Source organism: Xyrauchen texanus, chromosome 11 (assembly GCF_025860055.1).
Source record: "Xyrauchen texanus isolate HMW12.3.18 chromosome 11, RBS_HiC_50CHRs, whole genome shotgun sequence".
NCBI lineage: Eukaryota > Metazoa > Chordata > Actinopteri > Cypriniformes > Catostomidae > Xyrauchen > Xyrauchen texanus.
In genome coordinates this window covers 31146133-31161380 of record NC_068286.1, presented here as the reverse complement: position 1 = coordinate 31161380, position 15248 = coordinate 31146133, and the positions used below count along the sequence as shown (strand labels likewise).

Here is a 15248-nt window from a genome sequence, read left to right as displayed (position 1 = left end):
AAGAAAAAGGTGCACAAGCAGCAGGGATGACCGTAGCCTGGAGAGGATTGTCAGGAAAAGGCCATTCAGATGTGTGGGGAGCTTCACAAGGAGTGGACTGAGGCTTCAAATGTCGTATTCCTCTTGTCAAGCCGCTCCTGAACAACAAACAACGTCAGAAGCGTCTTACCTGGGCTAAAGAAAAAAAGAACTGGTCTGTTGCTCAGTGGTCCAAAGTCCTCTTTTCTGATGAGAGCAAATTTTGCATCTCATTTGGAAACCAAGGTCCCAGAGTCTGGAGGAAGAATGGAGAGGCACACAATCCAAGATGCTTGAAGTCCAGTGTGAAGTTTCCACAGTCTGTGTTGGTTTGGGGAGCCATGTCATCGGCTGGTGTTGGTCCACTGTGCTTTATTAAGTCCAGAGTCAACGCAGCCATCTACCGGGACATTTTAGAGCACTTCATGCTTCCTTCAGCAGACAAGCTTTATGGAGATGCTGACTTCATTTTCCAGCAGGACTTGGCACCTGCCCACACTGCCAAAAGTACCAAAACCTGGTTCAATGACCATGGTATTATTGTGCTTGATTGGCCAGCAAACTCGCCTGACCTGAACCCCATAGAGAATCTATGGGGCATTGCCAAGAGAAAGATGAGAGACATGAGACCAAACAATGCAGAAGAGCTGAAGGCCGCTATTGAAGCATCTTGGTCTTCCATAACACCTCAGCAGTGCCACAGGCTGATAGCATCCATGGCCAGGGCCGTGGGAAGTAGGGGTGCTGCATGTGCTGCAGCACTCCCCGTTGGAAAATGTAAACATTACAGCACTCTCTGACAGATGCAAAAAATAAATAAATAAACATATTAAAAAATATTTTAAATGCTCCTGGTTGTTATTAACCTAAGAAGTTTTAAGCATGAGGAAGTTTTGAGGAATTTTTGAGCAAAACTAAACAATTATTAATAATTAAAATAACGCAAAGCATCATTGTCAATGTCAACTGACGTCACGTTGCAACCGTTGCAACAGTGAAGGTATCTAGAGAAGAGACTCACACACTTGTCCCTAATGAATGTCCACACAGACGTTTTGAACGCTTTGGACATCCATTCCCTCATGAGAGACTTTATATACTCAACTCCTGAGCGCCAAGCCACATTTGGAGTAATGTAACGGGCTCCCTGCTCAAGTAAAGCGTTTGGTTTATTATGAGCTTACGATGAGCAGTTTAACGTCACATAAATTACGCATTAATTTCACACTGATAATTTTGCTGCAAAAAATGTATTTGGTTATATTATTGTGTGCTGTGCAAATTCGGCTTTTGAAAAAGTGAAAATGTGCCTATATTTGGATATTTTCGTGTGCGCTTTCAGCCTGTGGACAGTTTTAATTATGCATAGGCTGAATTATTCTCATTAGCTGTGTTCTGTGAGTGTGTGTCTGCGCACTGACAGAGAGGAAGTTTAAATAATATATATGTGCTGTTAAAAATATAAATATCTGCTTTTGTTGTGAATATGTTCTTGTCCGCTGCCTGTCAGCTGCCTGTGCGCAACAACCTTTTGGACATGTTTAACTGTCTTGGCTATTTGTATGTGTCTGGCTGTGTGCAACGGAGTCTGGTTACAAGATAAATATGTTTGGTTCTTATTGGTGTGAGTTTACTTTATTATTAGACTATTATTAAGAGGTGTCCACCTGACGCAAAAAAAATGCACCTCCCACTACAGCACCCCCAACTTAAAACCTCTTCCCACGGCCATGTCCATGCCACGCCGCATTGAGGCAGTAATTAATGCAAAAGGGGCCAAAACCAAGTACTGAGTACATATGCATGATTGTACTTTTCAGAGGGCCGACATTTCTGTATTTAAAATCCTTTTTTTTTATTGATTTCATGTAATATTCTAATTTTCTGAGATTCTGAATTTGGGGTTTTCATAAGCTGTAAGCCATAATCATAAAAATTATATCAAATAAAGGCTTGAAATATCTTACTTTGCTTGTAATGAGTCTATATAATATATCAGTTTCACCTTTTAAGTTGAATTACTGAAATTAATGAACTTTTGCACGATATTCTAATTTTTCGAGTTTCACCTGTACATTTTAAAGCATTTGCATTTTTTTTTTTTTACATTAATTAGTTTTATTTTTACCTTTTTACATATTTTAGCAATAAGTCGTAGCAGTCATGTCTCATGCATGTGTAAAAACAACGAAATTAAACCCGAAATCGTTTTAGTTTGTAAACAGTTAATATTTATTCGCAGAAAATGTATTTGCTGTTCTTTGCTGCCATCGAGTGGATGCTCTTTAAAAAGCAGTTCTTGTATATTCACCTTGTTCAATAGACTTTCTACGGTGGCTCAGGGGCCACAACACAACAAGATTAGAAAGCAAAAGTTTAAGACAAATGGAATTAAACCACAGCCCAACGAAATTAATACACAACACAATGGAAATAAGCCACAACGCAAAATAATAAGCCACAATACTACAACATTAAGCCAATATTAAGAAAATACTTTTTAGTTGTGTTATGGCTTTATTTTGTTGTGTTGTTAATCATTTCCAGTGTGTTGTGGCTTTTCTGTTGTGGTTTATTTCAGATCTGTTGTGGCTTTATTTTGTTGTGTTGTAGCTTATTTCCATTTCTTTAGTGGCTTTTCTGCAAAGTTGAAAACAAAACTGATTGTTCATTAGTCACTCAGACACATTGCCATCATATAAGAATGTAATGTTAATCTGCAACACAAATAACACTGATGGAGTTTATTTCTACATTTAAGTTAATTTCACTGTATCAAAGACACAACACTGATTTTCAGACAGAACAAACTGCATCACAATGAAACATTTACAAGCTCAAGTCACATATTTAATTTCATTTAAAGGTTGCGTTTTTATGCTGGTCCTGACTTTTTAAAATTCTCTTGAAATTCCAGGTTTTCCATGACCATGGAATCTTGGACCATAAATATCCCTAGATCCCAGTGATACAAAAATGTTCACATCCCCATTTAAGAAGCGTCTGTGTGGCGTCTGTGTCCGTAGGCCCATATTCACCTGCGACAGTTCAACAGGGCATATGCTGTGCGGTCGTCACCTGATGTTGTGAATGGGATTTTTTATTCTGTGCAGCACAGAGTGCAAATATCATCATCAGTAGTCTCTCATATAAGAATGAGGCTCATTTCCTATTTTCTCCTGGATACGGTGGAGGTGGGGAGTAGTTTGCGTCTCTGGGTGGAGTTGGAGTATAAGGAGGCGGGCGAAGATCAGATGGGTACATCTCATAATCATAGTTGTATGGAGGTGGAGGGCCTGTGAGATAATTACAGAGAAAAACATTTAAGTCTCTCATATCAATCTGCGCTCTCCAAAAAAAAAAAAAAAAAAACTCAAATCAATATTTCAAGTTCATGTATTTATGTTGTAAGTAGCCATGTAATTTGTTTTTGCTATACCTTATCCATCATCAAACTACCAACTCTAACAGTGAATTACAATAGTCGAACAGACAATTTGAATTTTTCCTTTCAAAAAATTGTTTATATATAAAAAAACAATCTGTTTCAATCTTATTGCACACAATTTTGCATAATAAACCATAATTCTTAAAAAAAAAAAAAAATGTAATCAACAATTCAGTGCTTAGTTGGATATTTTCATACTATTCTGTTAAAAGATTCTATTATAAAATATTTAATGAAGCATTTTATTCAGGGCCGGCACCAGCAGAGTAAAATGTTTTTATATACAGTGTATTTTCACTAAAGGTCAAAAGTTTACGGTCATTTATTTATTCTTTATTTTTCACATTTTAGTAATAACAGAAATGGAACTATGGGAATTATGTTGTGACTATAAAACAAAAATAAATCAAAACTATGTTATATTTTAGCATCTTCAAAGTAGTTACAAATTGCCTAGAATTGCAGAAATTTACTCTTGGCATTTTCTCAACCATCTTCAGATCAAAAGATTTTTAAGATCATGTGAAATATTTCAGTCAAGTGACCCCAAACTTTTGAACAGCAGTGTGTGTGTGTGTGTGTGTGTGTGTGTGTGTATGCGTGTATGTATATATATATATATATATATATATATATATATATATATATATATATATATATCTCTGAAATCCTCAATATATCTTCCCAGATAATTATGTGTAAATGTTTATGCAGTGCATCAAAATCAGTGTCAGCAAAAAGTGGGATGGAACTATGTGCAAAAGTGAAAAGAAAGGCGAGACAGCTGTGACAAACAGGTGCAGCAATGAGGACAAAATAAAATAGTGTATAAATAAAATAAGTTTTTTTTATTGAAACACAATACCAAATATATATATGTACCCCTCGGGACATTGGCCATAATTTTATTATATACAGTACATAAATGAACATGCTTTTGCCTATTTTAAATGCAAATAAAAAAAATAAAAATGTTTTCAAAACCCCCTGTGGCAATTAGCAGTAATATCATTTAAAAAGAAAACATTAAAAATTATTGGTCTGTAGCTAATATGAAATTTGAGATATTTTGCTTACTGCATGAGAAAATTTAGAATGTGGCCTTTGAAAGATGCTGGTCAAAGCTAATAGGTGACATCTTTCAAATAAATAATTATGAATTCTGTTGGCTGTTAATTCTTTGAAGGTTTATAGTTGATAAGCAATCACTTATTCCAGCAAGCTTGGCAATTGTTTTGTTGTAAGCACTCTAGTTTGCCGTTTTGTGCCATCTGAAGGGTTTTGTGGGTTGTTGTGTTACCTGGGTAACCCTGACTGACTGTGTTGATGTATGAGTTGCTGAACACACCCACTCTCGCCCCACGCCCGTTCTTCACACACATGCAGATGCACAGAGAGATGGCTGCCACTGCGCCCATCAGAAACACTACGCCAAACACGATACCTGAAATCGCAGTTCCTCTGAAATGGAAAAATCTGAATTATTGGCACTTTATTGAGTTATGTTGGCTAAAGGAAACATTGTGACAACAATTAGAATTAATGTAAATGTTATTTTGGCTTTTTTTAAAGCAATTAAAGGAATATTCAGAGTTCAATAGTCCAGAATATCAAAAGATCAATCGACAGCATTTGTGGCATAATGTTGATTACCACAAATGATTATTTTGACCTGTCCCTCTCTTTCTTCTTCTAAAAAACAAACAAACAAAGATCTGGGAAATAGTGAGGCACTAACAATGGCAGCGAATGGGGCCACTCTGTAAATGTTAAAATACTGACCGTTTCAAAAGTATAGCCACAAGATGTAAACAATATGCTTGCTAACATGATTTTAGTGTGATCAAATATCTTACTAACCTTACTTAACCTGTAACACCGTAAACACCAAAACGACTGTAAAAACAACACTCTCATATGCACATGTATATGTCTAAACCTGCTGGGCATTACTGCCTGCTGCACCTCCGCCAGTGCCTTCAGTTGTCCAGCTATGGGGCCATCGGCTGGGAGTCACCTATCACGGATGTTTCACCCGACTGATCCCAGAACATCTCCTGGTGGTGTAAGTGACGTCTCCCTGCCACCCCCCACAGCTGGACACCGGATCCTTTCAATTGTCTCTCGGTTTACAGCTCAAATAATGCACAAGTACTAACAAAAGGATTAGTGTAACTGCTTTAATAAATTATAAGCTTCAGTTTTCTGACTTTAAACCCTCCAAAAATTTGCCCCATTTACTTTCATTGTTAATGCCTCACTGTAATCTCGATTTTTGCTTTTTTTTAAAGAAAAGGAGGGACAATTCAAAATGATGTGTCATGGTAATCAATATTATGCCACAAATGCTGTCGATTGAGCTTAACTTGTGTTGAACACAGAATATTTCTTTAAAGCACAAATCCCATGTTCTATGGAGAGATACCTATCAGATATGTAAGAAAAAAACAATAATAACATGATATTAGCATAGACTGAAAAGTATTTAGATTTAAATGCATCAAATGCCCCCAAACATGGTGATTTTCGTATGACAGGTCTTGACTCTTGACCTTTTCGACCGTATCCAACAATTAAAATCATACAGCAAATTCATAATTTAAATGTGCACTCAGTAATTCTAATCCAATACACTTTTTGTCAAATTCTGCAAAAATCTCCTCACAGTCTGCTAGCTGTCCATTCTGTGGGTGGGCTGAAAACAAATCTAGTATTTGTACACAGCCCTGGCTCTGTAAATGGGACAAAAACAAAGTGGATCGGACCGATCCACACAACACTACTCCAGCCAATCTGCAACAGGTTGTGGTTCTTGTGCGTGCACAGGATGGGGGGGTGGGGGCAGAGTGACAAGAAAATTAATTACAAGAGAGACAGCAAATCTGGCTGATGCGAACTTTCTAAACTTCAAGGAGGACAAATGGCTGAGAAACAGACCAAGAGAAAAAGGTCAGACGAATATAAACGAAAAAGGACTATTATGATAAATCGAGGGCGGAGCTTTCTAAGGAGTACTGAAGGGTAGTTGAGTTGAAATATCAACAGTGTTTCTCAGGAGTTAACCTTTAACATTGTGTTGAAGTGATAAATCATTGTAGAATCATTGTAGAAAACTGTCAAAAATTTAACTAAATGCAACTACCCTACGGAAGTGCCAAGTACAGTTCATGTGTTTTTTGTGACTTTATGAATCCAGACCACCCAGCATGTTCATATTTATTTTCTGTCCTGTATTGTCTGATCAGAGACTGAATCAACAGTGATCCATTTCTGGGGCAGGAACAGTTCTGCCAACAGCCACCTGACTAAACAAGCCTTTTCTGTGGCACAAAAGACAAGTCATACCATTTCAAAGACTGATTAATGTGGGAGTGTAGAGAAGTTAGTTCATGCTGCTTTGAGATTTGGTTAATGTTACAGCTCTATATACTCTTACTATATGTGTTGTCTCATTTATGTCAAATTATTTCTCCTTTTAGGAATTTTAGGAGAAATATCTGCCATAAAATTGATACTTTAATGAAACAAAGCAAAAGTTGCTTCAGCAAAGTTTTTCATTTAATCTACTGATATCTCAAAGAAACAATTTAAATATGAGATAGATCTTATTTGTGATTATTTTCCTGTCCTATGGAAAAAAGTATTTGAGTTGATTTTATACTAAGGACACTGATCGTGATAGAAATATGTGTTTCAAAAGGTCACTGTTTTCCACAAAATTATAAAAGATAAGAAGCCGATGGGTGAAAACATGTCTAGAAAATGTCCAGGTATATTTAACCTTAAATAAAAACACATATTATACATGCATATATATATATATGTATAATATTTACACTTTATATTGAGTCAATTTGACATTATTTTTGTTTATCATTTATTATGATTTTTTCATTTATATTTTAAATTATGACATTTTACCATCCAATGTATAGTATAGTCAGGTGTCCAGACATTATACTTTAACTCCTTACATTGTTTTCAATGATACTCATTACCATAACATGGTTAACTTTTTAGTGTATTACAATAAAAAACTATTTCTTAAAATATGTGGAAATTAAAGGCAGTACCAAGGGAGAACTACTATAATGTATTAATATTTTACAATTAGAAAAATATATCATATTTTTCCCATTAAGTTAATGAGTATTAGGGCTACAATGTGTAACTTTCATGAAAATATTCGTAATGGCCCTAAATATAGGCTTGATTTTTTTATGTGCAAAATATAATTGAAAATAATATTGTTGGGGGCTACAATGTGTGTACAAATAATTTCCTTTTATAACATCTAAATATATATCCAATGCATAAGTTGTGATAATATCTAAAAATTAAGTTTGTTACAGCACTGGGTTATGGAGATCACTGAGGCATCTACTGGCCATTGTTGTCATTTCATGTAATTTTTATTTTTATTAGATTTATTTATTTAAGATTTATTCCAGATGTTTTGACAATCTTTCAATCTACTGAAGGTTTTTATCGAAGTGAAGATAACATAACGTGCTCATTTTATATAGACAGGAATGGAATAACTGAGTAATTTAGGTAAAAAATACCACAAAATCTTGTTTGGTATTTGTAATTGACGTGAAAAAACAGCAGCCAATGGGGTGATGTGGTGGGCGGGGTCAGAGGTCAACTCAACAGTATTGTAATAAGAGAGTAAAATAAAAGTACTGAATGAGGAAGACTGTTGCATGTCTGTGTTTGCACACAATTACTCACGAGAGGACATCTCCCACATAGGCATAGTACGAGCAGCAGAAAGGAGGCACTCCATCACAGCAGTATTCAACACAACCATCACACTGAGCGTCACCGCGTCCTACAAACACATTAACACAAAATAATTCATTGAAAATGCTGCTGGAAACAAATGTGTCTACACCACAGGTCACCAATCAGACTCCATCTGGGTTCCACCTGGACTGTGAATAACGTCTTATAAATTTATATAATTATAAATGAACAGTTTTGTATATTTACCTTTTCCAAAGGTGTTTTGAAGGAATGTTCTGGATTTAACACAAATTAAGCTCAATCAACAGCATTAGTGGCATAATGTTGATAACAACAAAAATGTGTTTTGTCTCGTTCCTCATCTTTAGTTTATATATAAACCCAGCAAAAATCGTAGTTACTGCATAATATTTACAACGGAAATGTATGTGGCCAGTCAACCAACATGAAAATACCCACTGTTTTAACAAGACACAAATAATGTGTGTGTTAACATGATTTTAGTGTGATAAAATCGCTTATTAACCTTTTCTAATATCTAAACTAAAATAATATCTAAATATCTAATCTGTAACTTCATTGCTATGATGATGTAACACCGGTAAACCCTGTAATCTGGTAATCGAAGTAACACCATTATATTCCTTAATTTTTCAGACTAAAATTATGTTACACATACAGTATAATCAGGGACAGAGTGGCTAATCGGGAGGTTCAGGGGATTTTCCGACAATGCGTAACATCTGGTATTTAAGGGATCAGATATGCTTTCCGTATTATCGCGGACGTAGTCTCTACTCTATTTTATCGTCTCACAACCAAACAATGAGAGAGCGGGATGTGAGAGACAAAAGGTTTCACTGTTGTGCCATCAGGACACTTCATTTGACAGTGGCAGAAGGATCACGGAATATCCAGTGAGAACAGATACTATTAGTTATATGTATGAACGTGCTTCTGGTACAAGATAATCACAAGTTTAATACTGATTGGTCTCAAAATCTCCATCAGTTAATCTCTGAAATCCTCATTCCTGGCATTGCAAAATGATTATAATATTGCTTATTGTCACAAAATAAAAGAATACTTGAAGTAAATTAATACAAATGAAACAGCAAGACACAGAACGAAAATAAAGGGACTTTACAGCTCTCAAAAAATTTTACTCAACGAAACAAACTGCACAGTGTGCCTTCAATATTGTAGCATGCACTAAAACCCTCTTAAAGACACAGTAACCATATTGCCACTGTCCATAACATTTATATTCCAAGTAAAAGAAAAGTACACATTTGTTATTTTGAGTCTTTTGCACTCTTATTGTTGGAAAATGGCACTTCTTCCCAATGTGCTCTAGGTCCTCGTAGTTGCGTAGTGACTCGCCTCAATCCGCGTGGTGGAGGACGAATCTCAGTTGCCTCCGTGTCTGAGACAATCAATCCGTGCATTTAATCACATGGCTTGTTGAGCGCGTTACCGCAGAGACCTCACGCTATTCTCCGCAGCACCCACGCACAACTCACCACCTGCCACATCGAGAGTGGGAACCACATTATTTCGACCACGAGGAGGTTAACTTAACGTGATTCTACCCACCCTAGCAATTGGGCCAAGTGGTTGCTTAGGAAGCCTGACTGGAGTCACTCAGCATGCCCTGGATTCGACCTTGCGACTCCAGGTGTGGTAGTCAGCGTCTTTACTTGCTGAGCTACCCAGGCCCTGCTGCACATGTTTTCTTTGAATCTGTTGCCTTGTTAATTACCTTAAATACGAAGCACTGACCATTTGAAATGTGAGTGAACATTTTGAAGTATTTACGTGCAGATTCAGATCTGTAGTAATATTATTTTGTTTGTTTTAAAGTAGACTTTAAAACAAACATGATATCAATGGGAAAGTTCACCCAAAAATAAAAAATCCTTCATTTACTCACCCAAATGCCATCCCTGATGTGTAGGACTTTCTTCTGCAGAATACAAAGATTTTTAGAAGAATATCTCAGTTCTGTTAGTCCATACAATGCAAGTGAATGGTGGCCAGAAAGCAGAAGCTCCAAAAAGCACATAAAAGCACAATAAATGTAATCCATAAGACTCCAGTGGTTAAATCCAAGTCTTCAGACATGATACGTGCGTATGAGAAACAGATCAATATTTAAGTGATTTTTTTCTTTTTTACTACAAATTCTCCCCCCTGCCAAAATCACAGAATAGAACTCTTAGGAGAGGAGAGCCCTTAGGAAAGTAAAGGTGGAGATTAATAATAAAAAAAAAGGATATTGATCTGTTTCTGACCTACATGAAATTTCCAGGCTGAATATGAATCCCACTCCAGCACTGCATAAAATGCTTGTATCTTGTGGCTATACTTTTGAAACAGTGAGTATTTTACCATTTACGAATTGGCCCCATTCACTTCCATTGAAAGTGCTTCATTGTAACTCAGATTTTTGCTTTTGTTTTTTTTTTTAAGACACAAGGGACAGGTTGAAATGACCTTTTGTGCTACTCGACTTTATGCCACAAATGCTGTTGATTGAGTTTAACTTTTATTGAATCCAAAATATAATTATTTGCAGTTCTAAACTGGACAAACTGGGAGACTGTTTTGACTATTTCTTACTTTTACAAGGTCTTATGGCTGTTGCTTATACTTTTCAAAGCCATACAACATACTGCCTCCTGAAACTGTGGTATGATTGAAAACTTATTTAAACTTCAATTGAACAGTGGCGGCTCGTCAGCGGAGGCAGAGCCTCCTCAAAAATATATTCAAAAAATAAAGTTACAACAAAAGTGGTAAAATTAACAGCTGTTTCAATCAGTTTATCTATTAAAAAATCAGATGCCTTTTATTTTTTATTTTATGCGCAGTAACCAGGTGAGTTTAAATTACTCTATGAATCGATATGAATGCCAGAGGATGTTGACGGCATAAAGCCTCCTGTCATTAGAAAACTGACCAATCAAAATGCATATTGAAATGATGCAATGTCATCTGCTTCCATTCAAACAGCATCCAAAAAAGGCCAAACGGAGGATAAATGACATTTTCCTCCAACCATTATCAGAAGTAACCATTCAAGCCAATCAGCTTTCAGTATTATGTTTACGTTTCATCAAGACTGCTTGTGGTTAATGTGATAGGTGAAGACAAACTTTTAAAATATGTTAAAATATCGATGGAATAAAAGTTACTGGAAGATCTAAAAACATGTACCAACAGGATCATATATAAATTTGACTCAACGAAGCAGTGGAGGATGCAGTTCCTCTGCACATACTGTATTAGGAGAGTAGATGCTACTACAAGATAGAATGGAGCCCTGCATTCTTTTATATAAGTTTGCATTGATTGTAGTCTGTAACTGGCACTGCATCGATTTTTCTGTTTGTTTGTTGTATTGACAAGTGTTGTGTTGGTGATTAGAAAGGTTCTAACGCAACAGTAGTTATCAAGACTTTTTTTTAAAGATATTAGGGAGAGGAGATCACCTGTGTACAGGAGCATAATTACCAGCAAAAAACATAATAAAACATGATATTTAAACCTACTGCAATCTTTTATTGGCGTGATCTTTCAATAAAGATTTACATATTACAAAATTCCATCACGGACCACCAATGCAACTGAATACACCTTTACTACACAATAGAACATCTGCTCAATGTTAAATTAAATCTGAAATAGTCTAGTTTTCAAGCTGCCATATGTATTAATGAAATAACTTGTTCCACCTCCAAAACCTATTAGCTTATTTTTCCAACTATTTACCATCCTTTCACTTCCTAATGGAATAAAAGTCTATATTTCATTCTCATAGACTATTCTGAATATCATGTCACATTATGGAAGCCCTAGGACGTAACAGGAAGCAACAAATGTTGTTTCATGACATGTTGACTTTAAATGTTTAGATCTTTTTAAAGACAACAATACTGAGTAGGATTTTTTTCCACAGTTTGAGACTGATGCTTTTTATTCTGGCTTGCAAGTTTATATAACCCACATCTATGGAACACTTAAATGTTATTCTAACATACAGCTGTAGAGAAATCTTGTAGGGCTGTGCTGAACTATTCTGATCATTCCTGCCCTTAACAGATGAGTCTAATCCAGAACGAACCATCAGCGCTTCTGTGTTAATTTCATGTGCTGCATGCTCGCAGCTCTAATAATGTTTCTTTTGGCATCAAATGGAATTTATCAGTGATTCAGCAAGATTTATGACACATTTTACTGTTGGATCTTGAAAAGGGAACATGCATCATGACTATTAAGATTGTATGAACCAAGTCCAACATGAGTCAATGGTTTCCTGTTTGGTTAGGCCAAAGCTCTTCATTTGATACATTTTATGTTTACTTTTCTTATAAACACATGCTTTGACATAATGAAATAGTGTTCAAAATAGCACCAGGTTAGAGTTCTTTGGCTTGTAACATTTGCAAAAGCAATTTTTGTGCTAAACAGAATATTTTCATCATATCCCTCATTTATTAAAAGGCACAGTTACAGTAAGGCACTTCCAACACTCAAAAATAAAATATTTTTGCTTATTTTTTTTTAAGCATTTAAATTTCATAACAAAATTCCATAAAATTTAGTTGTGTAATGTTTATCACCAAATTAAATAAATTCAACTTAAAATATTTCATTTTTTCCATTTCAATTTGATGGAATTTTGTAACAAAATTGAACTGCATAAATCTTAAAATATTTTTTGAGTGAATGCACTCAAATTTGTTTTTGCTTATTACATAGTGTGCAATTATTGCTTATATACACGTTTCATTCAATTGAATTGTGTAATGTTTAATTAAATTAAATGAATAAAACTATTTAGTTTTTTATTTTAATTTGACTAAAGATTACTTAATTCATTTTGATAGAATTTTGTTATGAAATTCAAATGCATAAATCGTAAAAATATAAAAATACTTTTGTTGTAATCAACACTTTGCTACAAATGCTGTTGATCAATTTAAACCCATTTTCAAGGTGGATGATGTTTTTTGCTGGATGCACACAATTAAAGTGCCATCCTGTCCTTACCACAGACATCACGGTATAAGTGGTGTAATTATCACTTCTGAAGAGCCAAAATTTGGCTTTAATTTGAGTGGCGTCTGTTTGGCTTCCCAGTGCAATTGACTAAATGTGGGGGCCTGCAGACTGGGTGGTCCCCTGGAGGCCTTCACTTTAGCTCTGTGTCCTGTTGGTCAGCACATTTGGGACAAAGACCCTTTACAAGCACTGGTGATTTAAGTGTGACTACACACACAAATACCTCCCCCTGTATGTCTGAATAGTTTAATCACAAAATTCACAAGACATTTCTCATACAAAAAAGTACTGTGGCAGTTAAATTGTCCAGTGAACTATCAGATGGTAACACCATGGTATTTTTATAAACACAATGGTATTCACAAAGTACTTCAAATAACACCGTCGTGTATGCCCAAAACATTGTATTACACGGTAAATGTTTTAAAATCATGGTAGTAGGCTACCGTTAGCACTTTTTGATAATAAGTTTTTTAATGTGACAATAAATCCATATAATCAAATTCAACATATAAGTTTAAATAAGACTTTACTGATTCAACTTTTGAGAAAACTGAAAAAAACTTTAAATGCGTCACGAATTATAACAAAAGCAATACTGTAGCTATAATTATAGCAATAAAGTGTCTGCAAACATATACAGTTTTTTTTTTGGGAAAAGCTGCATAACTGGATAAGTAAGTTTGTCTTGGGTTGTTTATGCGTACGTAATTAATTTAAATATCAGCTAATTGCAAAACTACTTAGTAAGTTTGACCGTTGGAATGTTTTCGTTTTAAATACGCGACTAGAAAAATATGTTACCTGCAAATAAGCAAAGAATCAGCGAGTTCCTCAAGAACTTCCAGCTCTTCTGAGAACTCACTGTCCTCCGATTTTCCATTGTTTTCCAGTGGATTTATCTGGGGAAAATCCTAAAAAATGCGTCTACCCAACTTTTACATGTTAAATGTTCTTTAAGTCACAATCTGACTGTAAACGACAACAAACGCGCCAGTGATCCGTCAGTGCTGACTTGTCAAGAATTCTGTGCTTCAGATGTTCAAATGAACGAACTCTTGTGTTAGGCTCCACGTGTTCGGTTCCCGAACTTCTCATTTGACTCGCACGCACCTCTTTGTCTTAACTGCTTCCTTTCGCTATTTTCTTTTCTTCGCCTCGATCCCCTCCCCCAGGAACTGCGCCCAAATGACTAAAAAGGAGTCTTGATGCGACTGTGAGAAGGCTGAACCAGCTCCCCGACAAAACACTGACCGCCTCCGCCGTCACGACTCCTCATGCAGTGCTCAGTCCGGCATTCATCATAACTCCGGTTACCGGATAAAAAACCACAAGGGCCGCACGATCGTTTTTGGGGAACGTAACCCATTTTCAATAGCTCCAAATTGCGGCTTCTTTTTCTCATTTTAGACTGTCCGTAAATCTATATTTATATCTCTCTTCAATTGTGCTAGCTCTAAATGGCACAGCTCTGACCTCACTGAAAATACAAGGGTAATCGAGACACAAATATAGCCTAGGTGATTTAAACTGTCATTCAAAGTTTTTACAGGCATATGTCTTAGTCGTCCTCCCTCCCATTTCTGTTAGAAAGTTATGCATGTGAACAGTGAAACGGTAAATGTGTCATAGTCTACTGTATGCATCTGTTAAATCCACATTGAATCAACTTTATTTATTATTATTTTTTGCTGTATAGATACATAAAGAAATGGTTCACCCAAAAATGAAAAATCTGTCATGCCATCTCAGATGTGTGACTTTCATGCTGAAAACAAACAGTTTAAGAAGAATATCTCAGCTCTGTTGGTCCTTTCAATTTAGTGAATGGTTTCCAGAAATTAGAAGCTCCAAAAAGCACATTAAGGCAGCAAAAATGTAATCCATACGACTCCAGTGGTTTAATCCATGTCTTCAGAAGAGATCCGATAGGTGTGGTTGAGAAAACAGATAAATATTTAAAGGG

At 35.8% G+C, this 15248-nt stretch overlaps 1 protein-coding gene across 1 annotated transcript; it reads right to left on the bottom strand.

The window, feature by feature from the left end:
* Positions 1-2238: 2238 nt before the first annotated feature.
* Positions 2239-14484, bottom strand: cyyr1 (cysteine/tyrosine-rich 1). The gene is made up of 4 exons (XM_052137676.1): positions 14087-14484; positions 8201-8300; positions 4767-4927; positions 2239-3314 (listed from the first exon to the last, which is right to left on the bottom strand). The coding sequence occupies exons 1-4, from the start codon at positions 14163-14165 to the stop codon at positions 3181-3183; spliced, it is 474 nt and encodes a 157-aa protein (XP_051993636.1). The 5' UTR covers positions 14166-14484; the 3' UTR covers positions 2239-3180.
* Positions 14485-15248: the final 764 nt, after the last annotated feature.

Bases quoted from the DNA above. Each gene is read 5' to 3' on its own strand.
- cyyr1 (XM_052137676.1), bottom strand. From the start codon at position 14,165: ATGGAAAATCGGAGGACAGTGAGTTCTCAGAAGAGCTGGAAGTTCTTG. The intron at 8,301-14,086 runs GTAACATATTTT...ATGTGTTTGTAG, and splicing joins GATTCTTTGCTTATTTGCAG to GACGCGGTGACGCTCAGTGT. The intron at 4,928-8,200 runs GTGAGTAATTGT...TTTCCATTTCAG, and splicing joins TATGTGGGAGATGTCCTCTC to AGGAACTGCGATTTCAGGTA.